The sequence below is a fragment of the Neoarius graeffei genome, chromosome 6 (assembly GCF_027579695.1).
Source record: "Neoarius graeffei isolate fNeoGra1 chromosome 6, fNeoGra1.pri, whole genome shotgun sequence".
NCBI classification, from domain to species: domain Eukaryota; kingdom Metazoa; phylum Chordata; class Actinopteri; order Siluriformes; family Ariidae; genus Neoarius; species Neoarius graeffei.
This window is the reverse complement of record NC_083574.1, coordinates 88,549,266-88,573,354: the sequence shown is the minus strand read 5'-3', so window position 1 is coordinate 88,573,354 and position 24,089 is coordinate 88,549,266. Positions and strand designations below refer to the sequence as shown.

The 24,089-nt window shown below is 41.9% G+C and overlaps 1 protein-coding gene across 1 annotated transcript; it reads right to left on the bottom strand.

The window, feature by feature from the left end:
* Positions 1 to 11,240: 11,240 nt before the first annotated feature.
* On the bottom strand, positions 11,241 to 12,359 carry LOC132888340 (uncharacterized; the record flags this gene model as incomplete). The annotated part of the gene is made up of 1 exon (XM_060924396.1): positions 11,241 to 12,359. A coding segment is annotated over one exon (1,119 nt), but the record flags the coding sequence as incomplete, so codon positions are not given.
* Positions 12,360 to 24,089: the final 11,730 nt, after the last annotated feature.

Genomic DNA, 24,089 nt, shown 5'->3' with positions numbered 1-24,089 from the left:
AAGTTGCCTGGGGTGAATTTCCAACACGCCACCATGATACAGGAAAATAATCCAGCAAAGAAAGGCTCTTCCTTAGTAAAGACTATGCACAAGGTTACACATCAACCTTGAACACACAACCTAATTTAAGGCGAATGAACCACATGGGAACTTGGCTATTAATGTACCAAAAACCCTTTCTTTCTCTTTCTGTCTGGTGAGTGAAAGCAACATTTTAGTAGCAGAACTGAAATCTCTTCTCCAAGTACAGTTTAAAAATCAAATCAAATCAAGTTTATTTGTATAGCGCTTTTAACAATAAACATTGTCGCAAAGCAGCTTTAGAGAATTTGAACGTCTTAAAACATGAGCTAATTTTATCCCTAACCTATCCCCAATGAGCAAGCCTGTGGCGACGGTGGCAAGGAAAAACTCCCTCAGACGACATGAGGAAGAAACCTCGAGAGGAACCAGACTCAAAAGGGAACCCATCCTCATTTGGGCAACAACAGACAGCCTGACTATAATATTAACAGTTTTAACAGGTATAACCCTCAACTGTCCTCATAGGGCCGTCCTTCACAGGAGCGGTGTGATAAAACTCCGACCAGACACAGGGCACCAGGATGGATCAAGCAGGTCCGAGGGGCAGAAGAGGCCAGCATCTCAATCCCAGGATCAACATAAAAAAAAAAAGTCCTGTATTCTTTTCAAAGCGGTATAACGTTACTGGATTAAAACTAGCTCACATTCACGCTTACATCATTTAAGTCAGAGGATCCATAAATCCATAGTTACGTATGCGTATTTCTGCTCCACCAGATACGGTAAGTTTCATGTTCTAACACAGCATGAAAAGTTTATTGCTATAAGATGCTTTTTCACATCATAACAAAAGCCTTCTCTTCTTATAATCATATGCTAACGTGATAAATTAGCATTATAACACAAAACGTTTCACGTTATAACACGACAATTTATACTGGTAGACTATAATGAGGAAATAGCTTGTGGAGAACGGATAAACTGAGGAACACGGATCGTTTACGCATTGTGATTAAGTTCTACTTCACGCTGGATGATACTGTCATACGTATGCATAAGATAAACAGTATATTGTTATGACAAGAAAAGTTTTTTGTTACAACATGACAAGTTTGTATGTCGTAATGACGTGAAAATATATTCTTAAAATGTTAAAACACTTCTTATCACGCATGTTATAACATGATACTGATTATTTATGAATATAGAGGGAGGATATTACACGGTTGCGCAAAGATATGAAGGTTATCTTCGAGTAGTGAACATATTCACGAGTGAACGCAGACAACGAGCGAAAATATTTTCCACACGAGAAGATAAACTTCATATCTTTGTGCTACCATGGAATGGTCTTTATATTATATGGACACATCCACAAAAAAAAAACACGCAAGTTTATCAAAAGAATTTTAATTTTGAACTAGTTCGCCATTTTGACAACACGCGTCAATTCAGTGGGAAAACACTGGGCGTGACGTCATCGGCATGAAATATTGAGAATTATTATACATACTGGACACTTTTTCAATGGAATAAAAACGTGTTCTATTCCCTTCGAGCGGGTTTCATTCATTTGGTTTGATAGCATGCAATATTGTTAGCATATCGCTTATCCTACGTGTATTACGCCACTCTACCCAATGGAGAATGAGCGTTGAATATCTCATCTCATCTCATCTCATCTCATCTCATCTCATCTCATCTCATCTCATCTCATTATCTCTAGCCGCTTTATCCTGTTCTACAGGGTCGCAGGCAAGCTGGAGCCTATCCCAGCTGACTACGGGCGAAAGGCGGGGTACACCATGGACAAGTCGCCAGGTCATCACAGGGCTGACACATAGACACAGACAACCATTCACACTCACATTCACACCTACGGTCAATTTAGAGTCACTAGTTAACCTAACCTGCATGTCTTTGGACTGTGGGGGAAACCGGAGCACCCGGAGGAAACCCACGCGGACACAGGGAGAACATGCAAACTCCGCACAGAAAGGCCCTCGCCGGCCACGGGGCTCAAACCCAGACCTTCTTGCTGTGAGGCGACAGCGCTAACCACTACACCACCGTGCCACCCCCAGCGTTGAATGTGGCTTATGATATTGCATGGTTGTCAAGACAACACGACATCACACGTCAGAGATGTAAAACTTCTGCGCTAGCGAGCGACTGGGACAATTTGTAAACAAACATGGCCACCAGGTTTTCTTCATTAAATACTGAAGATTTTGAGAGAATTTTGGCTGCCAGGTCGCGCCGTTGTGTGTAGCTGTTGATGTTGGTTTTAAAAGTAGCAAAGGAAATTACACAGGAAAATAATAATAATAATAATGACAACACACACACACACACATACATATACATCTCATCGTTCATTAACACACTGAACTCAGGGACCGCACATCTCACTTTAGCTCGTTCATTTGCACTATTCCGCACTACCTCATCTTAACATCTGCTAGTTTGTTTATTCTGCTTATTTCATGTTTACCTGCTATACCTCAAGTGCCTTTGACTGTCTGGTTATTTGAACCAATTTATGTGTGTGTGTGTGTGTGTGTGTGTGTGTGTGTGTGTGTGTGTGTGTATATATATATGAGTGTTTAGTCTACGTCTAGTTCATATCTAGAGTGTTTATACTGTTTATATTGTCTGAGTGTTTAGTCTGTGTGTAGTTCTTATCTACTGTTTACACTGTTTATATTGTCTGAGTGTTTAGTCTATGTCTTGTTCTTATCTAGTTTTTATACTGTTTATTTATACTGTTTATATTGTTTGAGTGTTTAGTCTATGTCTAGTTCCTATCTAGAGTGTTTATACTGTTTATATTGTTTGTTTGTTTTTTTCAATTATTCTATTTTTATTTATTGCATTGCCTGTTTGCACCGTGGGTCAGAGAGGACTGATATTTCATCTGTGCTGTATGTCGAGCATGTATAGCATATTTGACAATAAAGTTGACTTGACTTAATAATTTCATCTCATCTCATCTCATTATCTCTAGCCACTTTATCCTGTTCTACAGGGTCGCAGGCAAGCTAGAGCCTATCCCAGCTGACTACGGGCGAAAGGCGGGGTACACCCTGGACAAGTCGCCAGGTCATCACAGGGCTGACACATAGACACAGACAACCATTCACACTCACATTCACACCTACGGTCAATTTAGAGTCACCAGTTAACCTAACCTGCATGTCTTTGGACTGTGGGGGAAACCGGAGCACCCGGAGGAAACCCACGCGGACACGGGGAGAACATGCAAACTCCACACAGAAAGGCCCTCGCCGGCCACGGGGCTCGAACCCAGACCTTCTTGCTGTGAAGCGACAGCGCTAACCACTACACCACCGTGCCGCCCTGACTTAATAATAATAATAATAATAATAATAATAATAATCGGCTTGGCTGTGCTAGTGTTGGCCTTCGTGAACACTACACCGGCTGGAAGGTAACTGGACTGCCGTGCTAACAGCACTGAGTTGCAGGTAAGCTAGTGTTGGCCTTCAAGAATGCTGATATGAAGAGTGTGTGTATGTATAATAATAATAATAATAATAATAATAATGGCTTTTTTTCGTGGTCTATCAGATATATTCCATTCAGCGACTCATCTTCGACTTGTTCAGTATCATGCTAGCTGAATGGAATATATCTGATATACCACTCAACGCCAGACAATATTATTTAATCATTATGCATACAAGACACTTTTTTGATGGAATAAAAACGTGTTCTATTCCCTTCTAGCAGGTTTCATTCATTTGGTTTGATAGCATGCAATATTGTTAGCGTATCGCTTATCCTACGTGTATTATGTCACTCTACCCAATGGAGAACAAGTGTTGAATATGGTCTACGACATTGCATGGTTGTCAAGACAACATGACGTCACACGTCGGAGATGTAAAATTTCCGTGCTAACGAGCGACTGTGACAATTTGTAAGCAAACATGGCTGCCAGGAAGATTTTGAGAGAATTTTGAAAGAGAAAGACACGTTTAACACCTGAAAGGAATGTGTATATAATAATAATAATAATAATAATAATAATAATAATATTGGCTGGCATTGAGTGGTATATTACATATATTCCATTCGCCTACTTGTCTTCAACTCGTTCAGTATCATGATAGCTGAATGGAATATATCTGATACACCACTCAACGCCAGCCAATATTATTTAAACCTGTCACTCATATCCGTGATGCATTTCATATGAAAAATGCGAGCTTTTCAACCCGAGAAGATAAACTTCATATCTGTGATGTTCTTTTTTATTATATCGACACATTCACAAACAAAAAGGACCCGATTTTATCAAAATATTTCATCAATATACGGTATGTCACTCAGGAGGAAAGAGATTTATGTCACGGTTTTGGTTCTCCATGCCCCGGATGGAGCTCGTGTGAAAAATCCGAGTGATGTATTTCCCAGTAAAACACTTGTGTCTATATAATATATACATATACGTGTTACTACATCTACAACTAAATTAATAGTTGGAATACAAAATGCTTGGCACATCATGTACTACTCTGCAAGTATACATACAAATTATAGCATCTAATATGTACTCTAGTGCACTTTTCTCCAATTTTTGTGCCAAAAATGCATGAGAGTACTTCTCATCAAATATACTTAAACATAAGTAAACTGTATAAATCTACAGGAGTATGTTTGGTAGTATATATGAATGACCTTGGTGTCTTATGGTGTATCTATAGTTGAAGAAAAAAAAAAACCCTGACCAGGCAGTTACTAAAGATGAATGAATGAATGAATGAACACTGCAAATCCATGTTAATGAATTGTGAACATGGTCTTTGTTCGTTTCATTTGTATAAATAATAACATCACCTTTTAGATTTTTTTATATACAGTGGGGCAAAAAAGTATTTAGTCAGCCACCAATTGTGCAAGTTCTCCCACTTAAAAAGATGAGAGAGGCCTGTAATTTTCATCATAGGTACACTTCAACTATGAGAGACAGAATGGGGGGAAAGAATCCAGGAAATCACATTGTAGGATTTTTAATGAATTAATTGGTAAATTCCTCGGTAAAATAAGTATTTGGTCACCTACAAACAAGCAAGATTTCTGGCTCTCACAGACCTGTAACTTCTTCTTTAAGAGGTTCCTCTGTCCTCCACTCGTTACCTGTATTAATGGCACCTGTTTGAACTCGTTATCAGTATAAAAGACACCTGTCCACAACCTCAAACAGTCACACTCCAAACTCCACTATGGCCAAGACTAAAGAGCTGTCAAAGGACACCAGAAACAAAATTGTAGACCTGCACCAGGCTGGGAAGACTGAATCTGCAATAGGTAAGCAGTTTGGTGTGAAGAAATCAACTGTGGGAGCAATTATTAGAAAATGGAAGACATGCAAGACCACTGATAATCTCCCTCGATCTGGGGCTCCACGCAAGATCTCACCCGGTGGGGTCAAAATGATCACAAGAACGGTGAGCAAAAATCCCAGAACCACACGGGGGGACCTAGTGAATGACCTGCAGAGAGCTGGGACCAAAGTAACAAAGGCTACCATCAGTAACACACTACGCCACCAGGGACTCAAATCCTGCAGTGCCAGACGTGTCCCCCTGCTTAAGCCAGTATATGTCCAGGCCTGTCTGAAGTTTGCTAGAGAGCATTTGGTTGATCCAGAAGAGGATTGGGAGAATGTCATATGGTCAGATGAAACTAAAATAGAACTTTTTGGTAAAAACTCAACTTGTCGTGTTTGGAGGAGAAAGAATGCCGAGTTGCATCCAAAGAACACCATACCTACTGTGAAGCATGGGGGTGGAAACATCATGCTTTGGGGCTGTTTTTCTGCAAAGGGACCAGGACGACTGATCCGTGTAAAGGAAAGAATGAATGGGGCCATGTATCATGAGATTTTGAGTGAAAACCTCCTTCCATCAGCAAGGGCATTGAAGATGAAACATGGCTGGGTCTTTCAGCATGACAATGATCCCAAACACACCGCCCGGGCAACGAAGGAGTGGCTTCGTAAGAAGCATTTCAAGGTCCTGGAGTGGCCTAGCCAGTCTCCAGATCTCAACCCCATAGAAAATCTTTGGAGGGAGTTGAAAGTCCGTGTTGCCCAGCGACAGCCCCAAAACATCACTGCTCTAGAGGAGATCTGCATGGAGGAATGGGCCAAAATACCAGCAACAGTGTGTGAAAACCTTGTGAAGACTTACAGAAAACATTTGACCTTTGTCATTGCCAACAAAGGGTATATAACAACGTATTGAGATGAACTTTTGTTATTGACCAAATACTTATTTTCCACCATAATTTGCAAATAAATTATTTAAAAATCAGACAATGTGATTTTCTGGATTTTTTTTCTCATTCTGTCTCTCATAGTTGAAGTGTACCTATGATGAAAATTACAGGCCTCTCTCATCTTTTTAAGTGGGAGAACTTGCACAATTGGTGACTGACTAAATACTTTTTTGCCTCACTGTAGGTATGACTTAATGTACAGATACTTATACTGTTTTTTTATATATACATGACTCATGAGAGTCATGGATGAAGGAAACGAAGATGAGGATCTGATTTACTGAAGCATAGAGCCGAATCCCTGTTTGTTAATTAGTACCACACTTAGGTCATTAACGCTCATTATAGCTGTTCCGAGACTAATCTTTTTTTTTTTTTTTTAGTGATACAAGAGATACAAGAGTCAACTCTGTGCACAGGGAGTAAGAAGTGTTGAATAATGTGGGAATGGAAACACAAACTTGAAAAGAGCAGTACAGAATATAACGCATTTAGCTTTTTAAACACACCCAAGAGGGAAAAAGATATTGCAAGGTTTGCAGCATTGCACATAACCTACTCCCACACTTTGACCAAATCACTTGTGTCTATGTCTGTGTGTGTGTGTGCGATAAAAACAAAGTGGCTGTATAGTTGCTGGTGACTCAGCCAGTGAACAGCCAGCAGCTGCATGAGCTGAGCACACTGCAGGGGGAATTAGTCACCATGAGTCTCATTCTTTCTCCTTCGCTTTATATTTCTCTCCATCTCTTGCTCTCTCTAAGTAGATTAAAGACAAAAGAGCACATCAGGCTGGAAGCAGAGAAGGCAGAATTGGGTAAAATAGCTTAAAAACCATCGCTTATTATTTCATAACAACCTCCGCTCACAGAGGAGTCAGGGTAAGAGTGTAGGAGACAGAGTTGAAGGAGGAGGAATAGGGGTTAAGGGTGAAAGAGTCTGCTCAGAAGAAGGAGTCAATGTTGAGGGTAGAGGAGTCAGGAGTTGTGGATATAAGACTCCTTGGTCTTAAAAGGTCATGAGTTCAAATCTCAGCACAACCAAGCTGTCACAATTGGGTCCTTGAGCCAAACCCCTTAAAGGGCATATTCTGGACCAATTTCGTGTTTTTTTGTTTTTTAATATAAAAGTATGTCCCTTTACACACTCATCCAGAAGGGTAATTTTGCACAAGGCCATCTATCTACAGCAGAAAAAAATAAAATAACAAAACACGTCTGGAAAAATCCCAAGGGAGTCTGGAGCCAGATTCGTGACGTCACCTGCGGAAGCGCCAGCAGGCTGCGCGAGCTTTGCACGGTTTCAGTGCACAGCCTGTGTACACCAAGCGCTCCCATTTCTCTCATTGTCCGGTCTTTTGGGAAACGATGAGTACTAATCCCATCAAGATTGGTGTTGCTACACCCTCCTACGATACAGCTGTTAACCATTTTAATAATTACGCGATAACGTTGAAGAAATTTGCAGAAAACCACCAGGTCGTTTTCTCATAAACAAACTAGAGCTGACGTAGGATTCAGAAGGAGGCGTCCCGCAAATGACGTCACAAAAATCAATGTTTCCCAGGAAATTCAAATAGCAAGTTTTTTTCAGAGGTGGACCAATTCGCTTCAAATGGCTTGATTTCAACTGAATTTTTCTGGTATTGCGCAAGGTAAAAAAATTGCAGAGAATGCAGAACATTACAGATATTTGACCAAATTTAATATAAAATAAGAGAATTACATTGATCTTGCTCCTGAATTTACCCGTGATATGCACTTTAACCCTCAATTGTATGATGTCACAGTTGTACGTTGCTTTGGATGAGCATGTGAAATGTAACGTGCCCATGAAAAAGAGTTGGAGTCAGTGTTGTAGTTGAGTTACTAAACCTCGAGTCCGAATCCAGTCTCGAATCCACAGTGTTCAACTCCAAGTCCAAGTCATTAAAAAAATTTCAAGTCAAGTCCGAGTCGAATCCACTATCGATCCGAGTCGAGTCCGAGAACAAGACTCCAACCGCACCATTTGACGGTGGCCATTTTTGCACCATTAACATTAGTTTGTTCCTGAACATGATGTATGAACAGGTGAATGTGCTTCTCTTTATCAGGGAGCGTGAAGTATTCTGTCAGAGATGGTTGGGAGACGGATGTAAGTGCAGAAGGTGTGTTTATTAATACAAGTGAAGACGGTAAACAATCAAGAATGGCAGGCAAAATCATAAAACTGTGAAACAGGCGATAGGTCGAGTGAGGCACAAACAGGCTATCGTAGACTCGGCAGAATCAAAAACGAGAAACAGGAAATCAGGAAACCAAACAAGGAAATAAGGCTCGGTAATGTGTCAGCAATGCAACTCAATACGTCGCAAAGTAAGTGTGTTTTCACAGTTTTTATATCGGCGCACTGATTGCACCTTAATCCTGCGCAGGTGCGAGTCGTTTACGGCGTCTATCTGATGAACACGCCAAGGCGCGTAGGTGTGACACTCTTGCACGAAATCAGTACAAAATTAATGGAGATATAAATATCTTATGCCAAATTATTATGGCATGTTACAAAAAATAAAGAAAAAATCGGAGTCCTCGTCTCCAATTTACAAGTCTGAATACAGTTACTGCACGAGTCCGAGTCCAAGTCCAAGTCATCAGTGCTCAAGTCTAAGTCGAGTCACAAGTCCTTAAAATTAGGGCACAAGTCGGACTCGAGTCCAAGTGCTGGACTCGAGCACTACAAGCCTGGTTGGAGTCAAAGTAGAAGTCAAAATGAGGTGATAAGAGTCTGATTTAGGTTGTAGGTATTAGGGCTGAGTGTGTAGGACTCTTCTTTACTTCAAAGTTTGGGTTGTCTTCAAGCAAAATGGCCTGGCAGAGTTGCTACACCACCCAATAACTTGTACTTACATATATTTGCTTGAACTGATTATCCTGGAATCTGGAGTTGTTTAGAAATGGCTCCAAGACATTCCTGAGTGTGTTAATTTATTATCCTCTTTCTCAGATCTGCACTGAGCTCCTGGGATGTTCCCATTGTACTGTGTGTTGGTCAATCTAACAAGTGATGTCAAACAAACCCTTTTATGTTGTGCACAAAGAAGCTGCCAGCTGTAGTCAATCATGATCACTATAAGATATTAAGAGACCTTGGCCTTGGCAAGTTAAAAGATGTCTTGGAACTTTCAGCACCACTGAATTAATAATCTAAGTGGGTGTATGTAAAGTTTTGACCCTGTATGTACCGTGTCTTGCAAAAGTATTCATCCCCCTTGGTGTTTGTCCTGTTTTGTTACATTACAAGTTGGAATTGAAATGGATTTTTGGAGTGTTAGCACCATTTGAGTTACACAACATGCCTACGACTTAAAATTGTTTTATTGTGACACAAACAATAATTAAGATGAAAAAACAGAAATCTGGAGTGTGCATAGGTATTCACCCCCCCAAAGTCAATACTTTGTAGAGCCACCTTTTTCTGCAATTACAGCTGCAAGTCTCTTGGGGTATGTTTCTATTAGCTTAGCACATCTAGCCACTGGGATTTTTACCAATTCCTCAAAGCAAAACTGCTCCAACTCCTTCAAGTTTGTGGATTGCATTGGTGTACAGCAATCTTCAAGTTATGCCACAGATTCTCAATTGGACTGAGGTCTGGGCTTTGATTGGGCCATTACATGATATTTAAATGTTTCCCTTTAAACCACTCCAGTGTAGCTTTAGAAGTATGTTTAGGGTCATTGTCCTGCTGGAACGTGAACCTTCATCCCAGTCTCAAACCTCTGGCTGACTCAAACAGGTTTTCCTCCAGAATCACCCTGGATTTAGTGCCATCCATCTTTCCTTCAGTCCTGACCAGCTTTTGTGTCCCTGCAGATGAAAAATATCCCCACAGCATGATGCTGCCACCACCATGCTTCATTGTAGGGATGGTGTTCTCAGGATGATTGGAAGTGTTGGGTTTGCGCCACACATGGCATTTCCCATGATGGTCTCATCTGACTAAAGAATCTTCTTCCATGTGTTTGGGGAGTCTGCCACATGCTGTTGGGCAAACTCCAAATGTATTTTCTTAAGCAATGACTTTTTTTTTCTGGCCACTCTTCCATAAAGCCCCACCCACTCTGTGGAGTGTACGGTTTAAAGTGGTCCTATGGGCAGATACTCCCATCTCTGCTGTAGATTTTTGCAGCTCCTTCAGTGTCATCTTTGGTGTCTTTGTTGCATCTCTGATTAATGCCGTCCTTGTCCGGTCTGTGTTTTGGTGGGCGGGGCCTTCTCTTGTCAGGTTTGAAGTGGTGACATCTTCTTTCCATTTTGCTATAATGGATTTAATGGTGCTCTGTGGGATATTCAAAGTTTGGGATATTTTTTATAACCCAACCCTGATCTATAATTCTCTGCAACTTTATCTCTGACCCGTTTGGAGGCTCCTTGGTTCTCATGTTGCTTGCTTATTAGTGTCGCAGAGTCAGGGTCCTTCCAGAACAGGTTGATTTATACAGACATCATGTGACAGATCATGTGACACTTTGATTGCACACAGGTGGATCTTAGTCAACTAATTATGTCACTTATGAAGTGAATTGGTTGGAGCAGCTCTTATTTAGGGGTTTCATATGAAAGGGGGTGAATACTTATGCACACTCCAGATTTCTGGTTTTTTTTTTCATCTTAATTATTGTTTGTGTCACAATAAAACAACAATTTTCACCTTTAAAGTGGTAGGCATGTTGTGGAAATCAAATGGTGCTAACCCTCCAAGAATCCATTTTAATTCCAGCTTGTAATGTCACAAAACAGGACAAACACCAAGGGGGATAAATACTTTTCAAAATACATTAAACCCTTTGCATCATCTTGTTGTTGTTGTTTTTTTGTTCTATTAAAGATGTATGTAGTACAATCATTCTGCCACAGAATAAGAACAACTCAAAGAAATAACTGAAATCCCAATATTGGCATCACATTCAGATTTGAGGAGGATGGAGTCATATTTGAAGGTGACGGAGTGAGATTTGAGGGTGATGGAGTCAGAGTTGAGGATGATGGAGTCAGATTTGAGGATGATGGAGTCCGAGTTGAGGATGATGGAGTCCGAGTTGAGGATGATGGAGTCCGAGTTGAGGAGGATGGAGTCCAAGTTGAGGAGGATGGAGTCCGAGTTGAGGAGGATGGAGTCAGAGTTGAAGAGGATGGAGTCCTATTTGAAGGTGACAGAGTGAGATTTGAGGGTGATGGAGTCAGAGTTGAGGATGATGGAGGCAGATTTGAGGACAATGGAGTCTGACTTGAGGAGGATGGAGTCCGAGTTGAAGAGGATGGAGTCCGAGTTGAGGAGGATGGAGTCCGAGTTGAAGAGGATGGAGTCCTATTTGAAGGTGACAGAGTGAGATTTGAGGGTGATGGAGTCAGAGTTGAGGATGATTGAGTCAGAGTTGAGGATGATTGAGTCAGAGTTGAGGATGATGGAGGCAGATTTGAGGACGATGGAGTCTGACTTGAGGAGGATGGAGTCCAAGTTGAAGAGGATGGAGTCCGAGTTGAAGAGGATGGAGTCCGAGTTGAGGAGGATGGAGTCAGAGTTGAAGAGGATGGAGTCCTATTTGAAGGTGACAGAGTGAGATTTGAGGGTGATGGAGTCAGAGTTGAGGATGATTGAGTCAGAGTTGAGGATGATTGAGTCAGAGTTGAGGATGATGGAGGCAGAATTGAGGACGATGGAGTCCGACTTGAGGAGGATGGAGTCCGAGTTGAAGAGGATGGAGTCCGAGTTGAGGAGGATGGAGTCCGAGTTGAGGAGGATGGAGTCAGAGTTGAAGAGGATGGAGTCCTATTTGAAGGTGACAGAGTGAGATTTGAGGGTGATGGAGCCAGAGTTGAGGAGGATGGAGTCATATTTGAAGGTGAAGGAGTGAGATTTGAGGGTGACAGAGTCAGAGTTGAGGATGATGGAGGCAGATTTGAGGACGATGGAGTCCGAGTTGAGGAGGATGGAGTCAGAGTAAGGGGTGAAGAAGAAGAAGAGGAGCAGTAAGAGTTCGAGTTAAGGTTTTATTAATGTTAGGGTTGAAGCAGTAGATCCAAGTCAGAATCCGAGCTTAAGGTATACGAGTGACAGGGTGTAACCATCAGCCTTTTACTGGAATGAGACGTGATGTTATAGGAGTCAGAGCTTGGGGTAATATGAATCATTTCGTGATGGTTTACGAACTCATACTCATTACTACACCGAAAACTCCACCTTAACGCTCTCTGATTGGCTGATGCATGGTCATGGCAGTCAAAAGGTCAACTTTGGCAACTTATTGAACCCATGTGTAAAACTAGAGTGTCACTGTAGTTTGATGCATATTGTCGTAGCTGCACACACACAGAGGTTTCTGTAAAGCTGACAGGTACAGGAGAGAGAAGATAATCAGCAGCAGCTCATTCCTAAAGGACCTGTTTAGTCAGCAGAAACTCAGTGATATGCACACACACACACACACACACACACACACACACACACACACACACACACACACACACACACACAATTGCACAGTGTTGCTTTACGGATTTATAACAATGGGGCTTTGTTAGTGCCTGAGGAAAGTCGTTCTTTCACAGTGAGACAGTGAGATTAGCACGAAAGCACGACACATCCTCATCAGACCACAGCGGAGAGGAAGGATGGCATGTTCATATCCCCTCCCCACGTTAATTGCGTTTACAGCCTTCCTTCCACTTTAGAACTCTGACTTTACACAGTGATAGGAATGAGGACCAATCAGAAGATAAGGAGAGTTAATTACAGGATGTTAGCTTGTGTAGGTTTCACAGAAGTTGCCTTTTTATTTCTTCGCCAGTAGTGTAGCGGTGATATCACTGTAATCTCTGAGTGCAATAACAACACACACACGCACACAGATGCTGGTCAGGGAACACGCCCCGCATTCCAAAGCGACTCACATGCGCGCAACACACACACACACACACACAGAGTACTGTGTGTGGTTGAAAATGTATAGAATATCTTGCGAGCACACACTCATCATTCACAAGGTCAAAAGGTCAAACGCTTCATATTCTGTCATTTTTTTGTAGAGAACACACACACACACACACACACACACACACACACACACACACTGATTTAGAAACCCTGTAGAGGAAATGAAGGCAGTGTTAGATCAGCATCATCCTTGAGGCAGTTTCTGTGAATGGAGCGTTTTATTAGTTAATCACTGAAGAGTATAAGAATTCTCTCTTTCTCTCTCTTTCTCTCTCTCTCTCTCTCTCTCTCTCCCCTCTTCACTCCTGTGTGTCAGAATGCTGTTCCATGTAATTAGCATCTTAGTCACACTGCAATGCTCTATTTTTGTCTCCATCCCCCGTCTCTCTCTCTCTCTCTCCCCGTGTCCTTCACTCCTATTAAATAATGTCTCTCTCTGTGGATTCTATTCCTCTTCTTCTCACTTCCTCTCCTCCTACAGTCCAATCATCTCCTTCAGCCTTTTCATGACCTCTTCCTGATTTCCTTTCCTATTTTTTCTTCCTCCTGTCCCCTCCTTTCCCCCCTCGTTATTTCCCTTCTTGCTCTTCATCATTTCCTTTTCTTTTAATTTCCTCATCTTTCTTCTTTTCCGTGTCTTTTCCTTCCTGACCGAGCTGTTCTCCTGCTTTCCTTTATTTATTTTTATTTTCGTCTTATATTCTCTGCCTTTCCAGGGCGTCATCCTTTCATTTCTTGCTCTTCTCTTTTTTTACTTTTACATCCCTTTTATATACAAGTCATTTCCTTTCCTTTCTAATTTTATTTCCTTCCCTACTTCCTTTCCTTTCTGATTTCCATTTCTATCCGCTTATCCTGTGCAGGGTCCTATCCCAGCTGACTACGGGCGAAAGGCGGGGTACACCCTGGACGAGTCGCCAGGTCATCGCAGGGCTGACAGTCAATTTAGAGTCACCAGTTAACCTAACCTGCATGTCTTTGGACTGTGGGGGAAACCGGAGCACCCGGAGGAAACCCACGCGGACACGGGGAGAACATGCAAACTCCGCACAGAAAGGCCCTCGTCGGCCACGGGGCTCGAACCCGGAACCTTCTTGCTGTGAGGCGACAGTGCTAACCGCTACACCACCGTGCCGCCCTAATTTCCTTTCCTTTCGCTCCACTCCGTGTTGTGTAATCCCACTCCTTTTCTCTCCTACTGGTGTTTTTCCTCACACATTAGCGCGTAGGTGAGAAGTTTTCGGACGTTTCTGACAGAATTCCCGTCGCTCTGGTGAGCGATAAGTACCAATTACACCCGTGAGCAGAGAGGCATGAGAAGAGCTCTGTACAAATCTCCTCCCTGCTCCTATGTGGCAGTGCTGCTGGAATAGCTACACTGCAGTGTGTGTGTGTGTGTGTGTGTGTGTTCACGCATCTGAAGTCCACATGTGAAGTCTGGAACGCAACAGCTCCTTTGATAACATTTGGTTTTCATAATCCCTCAGATATGAGAGGGAATGCACGTTTTCACAGGCCCTGAAGTTTTATTACATGGGAATACCCATAATGCATCACTTCTCAGAGCTTTAACCTTTTGGTGAAGGTGGAGAAAAGTTGCTCCGGCTGCGACGCAGACTCTATTTAGGGAATATTTCAGAAGGTGTTACGGTGTGCGGAAAGGTTAAATGTCATCATTGTAACGGTGTGTGTGTGTGTGTGTGTGTGTGTGAGAGAGAGAGAGAGAGAGAGAGAGAGAGAGACTCACAGCAGCTCAATTGGAACAGTAAATCAAAGGGCAAAACATCTGCTCCTTAATGAGGCAAATGAGGACATAGTGTGTGTGTGTGTGTGTGTGTGTGTGTGTGTGTGTGTGTGTAAGAATGTAGATAAGTCATTGCTCCCAGACTGGTATAAAAAAAAACACTGCTAATGAAGCACACAATTTGGGACTTGAATGTTGAATTCTTGATTCGTTTTCTCAAAACAGCAGCTCAGACACGATCATTTCTCTAGTAACAAATGATACACGGGTTCGTGCGGTAGGTCCTGGATTCAAACACAGTGGGAAATTAATGATCGATGAGACGTGAAGGAAAGATTGTTTACAGCTACAGCGATGTAAATGATAACAGGAAGTGACCAGGTTCATGGCAATTCCATTAACAATTCTTCATTTGCAACCACGTGACCAAAACTGCTTTTGTCATTGACCGCCGCCATGTTGGAGGATATACAATCAAACAATATCGCATCTATAAACAGCGTTCCAAGCCATAACATAACTTACTCGACTTATTTTAACTCACTGGATGGCCCTTCCAAGAGAGTTGCATTGAGAAGCTCGGAGTAATTTCTTAAATCTATTTTAAAAAAATAATAATAATTTTGACTGCTTCAAAAGATAGGGCTCTAACACACGATATAGAGATCTTGCATGTGACGTCACAGCCGATCCAGATTGTAACAGACGCCATCTTGTCGGTCAAACGCCATATTTCCGCCTTCTACTTCTACTTCTGCTTCTACTTCTACCTTTTCTTCTGGAAAACCCTACTATATACAATTCTACTACAATGGCTGCGGCTACAAGCTCTCCCTACCTGTGCACGCTTTTTATGTTTTTTGTGTGTATTTTTGCATGTTGTTCATCTGTACCGGACTTCAATATCCACTACAACCGTATAGACTTACTGGACATTGGTTTCCAGCAGAAAATGACGGTTTGTAGCGATTTCCATCGCATGCACAACATTCCGGATGAGATAGCGAGACCAGCGGGGTCTCCGTGGATTGTTATCGGGTCTGGCAGGCGAAGGAGGCAGCGTCGGGAGAGGAAGCAAAAGCGAGGCTGCAGGCAGAGCCGGCCTGTTGACTAAGCTCAGAAAACAGCCACTCAAACCTCCACTGCCAAGCCTCTATCTCTCCAATGCCAGATCCATGGTAAACAAGACGGACGATTTGGAATTACCTTATTCTATTCTATAATCGGCTGGTCAGTGCTATACTAGATACTACTGGTATATCTAGTATCAGTACTAGTAATACTTAAGTGACTTACCCGTCCAATGAGGATTGTTATTTTCTTGTTTACAAGATGCCACATCTGAGTTGCTGACAAATCCTGAATTTCTGTAAAGATAACTGTCCAGAGATTTATAAGCACGCAGTGCTTCACCACTGAACAGCGAGGGAAAGTTAATGAGGTAATTATACACGTCTGGGTATTCCACCTCTGGCAGTTCAATATCCACCGACACGGTCGTGAAAACTACGTCCGGTAAGCGATAAGGGTCACTAATCTGTAGGTCGTTTATTTTAGACATATATCTACCCAGACAGCAGAGGGACGTTGAAACGGTGCCGATTCTTGGTCAGAATGGTCGGTTTCCGTCGTAAGTCAGAAAATCAACGCTGAAAAGGCGCCGTGAAACGTCGATTTCTCCGCCGTCGGAGAAGGTCGATTTATCACTGTCGAATCACCGTGGGTAAAGGTTGATCTGTCGACCGTCAGAGAAGGTCGAATATACGATGTTGAACCATCGTCACTTTTGCCGGCCAGTTTTCAACATCCCACGCTGTCCCATAATGCAGTGCGATTACCACTGCTGTTTACTGGATGACGTCATTTTCGTTATATACCTGGGTGCACGTGAAACTCCCACACCACTCGGTTGGATCGCGACTCTCTTGTGGATCGGCCTGCTGTTACACTTGGACCATTGAAACAACATTGAGAAAAACACTGGACCACGCTACATTTTCATTCATCCCTGGACATCTGGTACGTACCATTATTCAGTCACTATTAATAAAGGGAATTTCGAATACAATTTCAAGCAGTTTAAGAAGGTATGATGAACTTCAGTCATATCACACGTTGGAGAAATTTCCCTCAACTAGTATCCATTTGAAACAACAACAATGCAGATGCATTATTCAATCGAAAAACGAGTCGAAGTACTTGTCTTGTTGGAGTGAAAACTTAGCGTTGGAGTGAAAACTTAGCGTTTAAATCGAGCATGTAGGCCTAGGTCGCATGTCGTTTTGAGCTGACCTGTTCTTTTGTGTAGCCATGGGTCGCGCCTCGCGGCCATGAACTTTAAAGATTATCCAGGCTACCAGAAACCCATAGCCTACTGCTGACTTTCTTTATCAATGCTGCATCAAATTAATTTTGGTTATGTTTTTCTGTTTCCATGTACAGGTGTCTGCGCCGCAGGAGGAATAGGCCACAATTATAAATTATAAATAAATCATAAAATGTTTCTAAGAACTTGTTCAAGTGTGTTCTGTTCCTTATAAATGTTAAAAGTGATGCCTCATTAGATAGCTTGACAAACATTAGGAGAGGTGCATTGTTGCATGCATTTTTATATCCTGTTGTACATAAAACAGGACGTAGCCTACGCACATTGATATAAATTAAGTTTCACTTTCATGGTTGAAGTATGCATGTGTGTGTTCATCCTAGGCAAGAGCCCCGATGCTTTATTGTTAGCTAGTTTAATTTAGCCTGTTTTGCTTAATTTGTAGCCTTCCTGTTGTACATAAAACAGGAAGTAAAGTTGGATGAATCATCGCCGAAAATTAAACTATAAATCGACCGAAATCCGTAGTTGAATAAAGGGTGAAAAGGGGTTTATTCTCTGTCGGCCACCATCCACTTTTCAACGTCGTTTCAACGCAAACTCGTATGAGCAAAGCGGTGTTGAATCAACGCCGGTGATCCACGATGATTCGACGGCGTATGGTCGAAGAACATGCCGATGATTCCCCGTCGAATCAACGCCCTTTTGCTATCTGGGTAGTTATCTGTTCATTAGAAAAATGAGACGTGTAGTTCGTCGGTTGAAATGTATCCATTTTGTATACGAGTGCAGCAGTATTCAGCGGTGTTTTTTACCGACAAGATGGCGGCTGTGTACTTTCCGGTCACGTGACTGCAAGATCTCTATAACATACTGAGTCCTAAAAGAGGAGGAGTGAGGAGGCTCAAGTATTTGAGGTAGTGGATTGACATGAATCTTGTTCAATTGACACTGTGATTGTTTGGGAAGATTCTTCAATAATTTTGCGTTTCTTTCTGCGCTCTATAAGCCTCGCATTTCGAGCTACTGCTTTAGTACCATCTTTGAGTTTGTTGTGGCCAGTGGTTAAATTGGCTTTTGTAAGGAGGGGGAGCCCTTCTTCACTCACAGTGGGCAATATCTCTCAAAACATTTTTATTTATCGCACCATCGGTTTAATACATATTTTATCAACTTATGGCCTACTTATTTATATCTCACATCAATGCACATATTGGTAACTTATTAAACCTACGTTTCACCATCAAGCTACACTGTAATTTGTAAAAAACTTATTCACAATATACACCACCAATTCACATATTAACAATAGTTCTTTACATCTCACACGATAAATCTACATCAATCAAATCAACTGTTTGCTAAACTTACGTACATGTCACAACATCAAACCACATATCAGCAATAGCCAGTAGTGTTGCCACCTGTCCCGGTTTTTCCTGATTGTCCCGGATTTTCATGGTCTGTCCCGGAAAAAAAAAAAATCCGGGACACTGAATGTCCCGGTTTTTTGTACATGATGGGCAAAATGTGTATTTCAGTTTAATCAATACTAAATTGAAGCGTGCCTACGTCCATAAACTTATGCACAGCCTTATTGGCTCTAGAAAAATGACGTAGCATACTCATGTGTGGTGGGGCTGGCGGCTCATTCGGAATGGTGAGGTGGAGAGTGTGTTGGGACAAGGACAACGAAAGGATCCAGTGACTAAAATCAGAGAAGTTTTAACGTGAAAATGGGTGGAGAGACCGAAGACGAGGGTGCTACAGGAGGCGATGACAGTGACAGGCCAGTAAAGAAAAAATGTAAAAGGTCGACATGCTTTAACAATGAGTGGTTAAAACAGGAGAAATATGCTATGTGGCTAAGACCATGTCCAGGCGATCCATTTTATGCTAGCTGCTCCCTGTACCCAGCGAAAATTCTCGTGAAACATGAAGGTAAAACGGCTTTAGATGACCACGCCAAGTCGAAAAAACATCTAAAATAAATAAACCAAAATAATGAAGACCTGCTATATTATGTAAAGCAATTAACTAAACAAATAACTAGCAAAAGGGGGCGGCACGGTGGTGTAGTGGTTAGCGCTGTCGCCTCACAGCAAGAAGGTCCTGGGTTCGAGCCCCGGGGCCGGCGAGGGCCTTTCTGTGTGGAGTTTGCATGTTCTCCCCGTGTCCGCGTGGGTTTCCTCCGGGTGCTCCGGTTTCCCCCACAGTCCAAAGACATGCAGGTTAGGTTAACTGGTGACTCTAAATTGACCGTAGGTGTGAATGTGAGTGTGAATGGTTGTCTGTGTCTATGTGTCAGCCCTGTGATGACCTGGCGACTTGTCCAGGGTGTACCCCGCCTTTCGCCCGTAGTCAGCTGGGATAGGCTCCAGCTTGCCTGCGACCCTGTAGAAGGATAAAGCGGCTAGAGATAATGAGATGAGATGAGATGAATAACTAGCAAAAGCGTCATTTTTACTAATTAGAGCAATACAATTTCAGCGTAGAAGGGCGATTTTTGTCTTGGGTTAGATGTGCGAAGGGCGCCGTTGCTTACAAGCAAAAATGTCGATTGGATGGTTGAAATGTCCAGGATTTTTGTCAGACACAGGTGGCAACCCTAATAGCCAGTCATTACAATTTAATTTACAACTTTCCAAATAGGACTTAGATCAGGTTTCTCCTGCCTTTCCTGTCTCTGCCTACATGCTATATGGTCTGCCGACAGGTCATAACCCACTTCTTAACATGTTTGGCTGGATTCCACATGTCTGGACTGATGCTCACACTCTCCCCCCCCGTCTCACCGTCACTCGCTCGCGCTGCCTCTGCCACTGGTTCTGGCGGCTCCTCCCACTCGCAAGTGAAATGTGCGAGTGGGAGCCGGTGAGACGGGGGGAACGAGGGAGAGAAAGAGTGTGATCAGTCCCATTCTCATCTCATTATCTCTAGTCGCTTTATCCTGTTCTACAGGGTCGCAGGCAAGCTGGAGCCTATCCCAGCTGACTACGGGCGAAAGGCGGGGTACACCCTGGGTTAGGTGATCAGTCCCGTGTAGTATTTTTGCAGACATATACCTTAACAGACGACCTCCATCTCTCTCATCATCAAATCATTTCGTCTTTAAAATGATAGCTTCTTTAGCGCGAATGAAAAAAAAACGACTTATGGGAAATGTTATATCACTCGCAGGCGTGCAAGGGCCACTCTCTAAATACAGGAGACTCCCAGAGCGTCCAGGAGACTAGGGATGTCTGAATCGCTTAATTTTGTTATTTAGTCTAGTCTTAGTGCCCCACAGCAACCTCATAACTTTGGCCGACCAAAGCAACATTGGATTGGGAGTGGAGCGCGCGAACCAATGGAAAAGTCCAGGCTGCCAGTTCTCACTATCACGAGGGCGGTTTGCTAACGTTCCATGCGCAAAGATAGGTTAGCGGCATCCATTAAATTACCTAACTCAATTTTCTATTTACCTAAAAGCTAAAAACACAGAAAACAGCTACAACTTAGTAAATGAAGATAAAATATGACAGAACTACAGACAAAAAGATCTGAACTTCAGCAAACGGAGGCGTGAATTTTTCGACTAGCATCCTGCCTGTCAGTGTTAGCTAACGGTACTGATGTCATCTGCTGCACGAGGATATTTTGCCTGAGAAAGTTTCTCAACTAAAGACAAAATAAACAAAAGAACCATGACTTGCCTCTGTCTGCTTTGCTAAGGCATTGTGTTTAGCAGATAGTTACAACTTCGTACGACATAAATCCTCATAAAATATAAAGTATGACGGACTGATAGAAAACAGTGGCGCCAGTTTCTCGAAGTCCATTAACGTTAACATTAAACGTATGATGTCACGCATTCTCGCAGCGCGTGTGCATTCAATGATAATTCCAATTAAATATTTTTTTTTTTAATTGATGGGTGTAATTCACTTTAGCTTATTTTTTTTGTTGTCTAAATCATTATTGACAAACTCTCATATTGATGGCGTTTTTAGAATAGATGAAAATGAATAAAAGTATTATATTATTATAAACACTGAAGCAGAGGGAGCTCAGCTCCTGCTGGCTGTACTGCCGAGGCGAAGAGGCGGAGCTGAGCTCCGGAGGGCTCTGGCCCAATTTAATCTCTGGTTGTGGCCCGTATTTGTGTCAGAGCCCAGTCTGGATCCATAAAATTGTACAGATCAGCTGGTTTCCTGAATGGAAAGAAAAAGCAAAATAAAAGCAGCGTCATCAAAAATTATATACAGCTCTTTTTCAAATGAAATAATCATAGAAGCCTTTGCTTGTCGGCTCATGCAATCGATGATCATGATGAGTTTCTGCATGACCGGGCAATTAAACGATCCCATATTTCTTATATAGAGCGGCGGCTACAATTATCGACACCTTAATGATCTTTTGGACGTTGCAAAAGCAGAGAAAACTTTCAATATGTAAACTGTGCATGAATAATTACTCAAACTTCCACTGGAAAAAAAAAAAAAGAGTTGATTCCTGATTGCAGCACGGTGGTGTAGTGGTTAACACTGTCGCCTCACAGCAAGAAGGTCCTGGGTTCGAGCCCAGTGGCCGGCGAGGGCCTTTCTGTGTGGGTTTCCTCCGGGTGCTCCAGTTTCCCCCACAGTCCAAAGACATGCAGGTTAGGTTAACTGGTGACTCTAAATTGACCGTAGGTGTGAATGTGAGTGTGAATGGTTGTCTGTGTCTATGTGTCAGCCCTGTGATGACCTGGCAACTTGTCCAGGGTGTACCCCGCCTTTCGCCCGTAGTCAGCTGGGATAGGCTCCAGCTCGCCTGCGACCCTGTAGAACAGGATAAAGCGGCTAGAGATAATGAGATGGATGAATGATTCCTGATTACTTAGCGTATCAGATCACATGACACCGTTCCACAATTATCGACACCTTCGTCCACAATTATCAACATCCAGATGATTATTAATTAAACTAAATAATCAGTATGTGGTATTAAGTTATAAAAGCATAGTTTTTATTTAAAATCTGTTTTACATAGACTTATATGTAGTACAAAATATCTTTTATATAAATATATGGATGTCTGTGTTTACGTAAATGAGGAAGTAATTTTAACATTTGTAAGCAAATGAACTGATAATGTTTAACCTGCATCAGAAAATCTTTTTGTTCCACTTTCTAAGTATTTTTGTAGATCACATTTTGTTAATCATTCGTTGTTGTTTGTATTAATTTCTAGTTTTGTAGTTTACCAGTCAAAATCAACAGGCAATCGATATTGAAACCACATGAAAGTCCAGGTCAAAGGTCGCAGGTCATTCCTCGAACCAAAATATAAAAATGTCTACTGATATTGTAATATGTGGTAGATATTTACAACAAACTACAAAAAAAGTATTTTCTGAATGGAATAGAAAAATCTGAATATTTCAAGAATGTAATTTTTTTTATATGCTAGGAATTTAATTCTGCTCTAATTCTATTTATTGCAATCGGATTCTAAATACTCTCTACGCATTCCATTCTGTTACGAGCCAGAAAAAAAATTATTATAAAATCACAGCACTTTTATTTTTTTGTTTAAGTACTTCATCTACTTCAACAATGTTACACAAAGATCGATCCATAACAGTTGTAAATGTCACTTAATTCCACAGGGTGTCGATAATAGTGGACACCAGTGAAAGCGATCACTATTATCGACACCTCACGTGACTCTCAAACGTGTGTTTAGATACAAAATGGCGGCTGTCAAATGAAAGAATAAGAAACAAAGTAGGCTTCGACGAGGAGATAATGAAATATCAGTGAATTTGATCAGTAAAAACATGCCCATGATCTTTCCACCATGCTTATCTGCGATGAAAATGTCCAGGTTTTCCTCAATTCACTGATCATGCTAAAAAATTTCCATCTCGGGTAACGAGCTGCGTCATCGGACGACAATATCAAAGGGTGAAGGGGTCTTCCGGTTGATTAATTAACCAATAATAACTGTTGTGCCTGAAACTCACCTTTGTAAAATTGTTTTTACTGGTAAATCTGAAAAGGGTGTCGATAATTATGGACTGTCGATAATTGTAGCTGCGATCTTTCATGAATAACTAGCTCGTAGCACTTACCGTTGATAAAATGCTCACTGCAGGCTCATGTGGTTTTTGCTTTCTCATCGCTTAGATCAGCCTGGTTTATGTTGGACAGCCATTGACGTCTACGCTCCATGGACAACTGTCTTGCATTTTCTCCTTGATTATTTATAATTGTTGGAATTCTAAAGAACTTGTAAGTCCCCTTGTCTCGAATAGAGTTGTGCCTGCATACAATTACATCACAACGAGTCAGCATAGTGAAGAAACAAAAGGAATTCTTGAGCATAACAACCTCTCAAGGATATCTTCTATAGTAGATGTGTGCCGTGTGAGGTTGTGTATATCCTCCAACATGGCCCACTTCCAGTTCAAAGCCTCATGCACAATAAGCTATGTCGTCATGTGCAAACGAAGAATACGTAGAAGCAAGTTCACTGGAGTTAATTAAGATCAAGATTCTGAAGCTTGTGGCCAGAAAAGTATCATAAGGCTGAGCCTGGCACCGAGGACCTTCCATTGACATAATGATTAATGTACTGTAAATAATAAATGCTATACCTTCACCTGAACCTAACCCTAACCTCAGGAACCAGGAGGAAATATTTTGGTTCTTTTGTCAAAACTATGTATTGTTTGTGAGGACCAGGTGA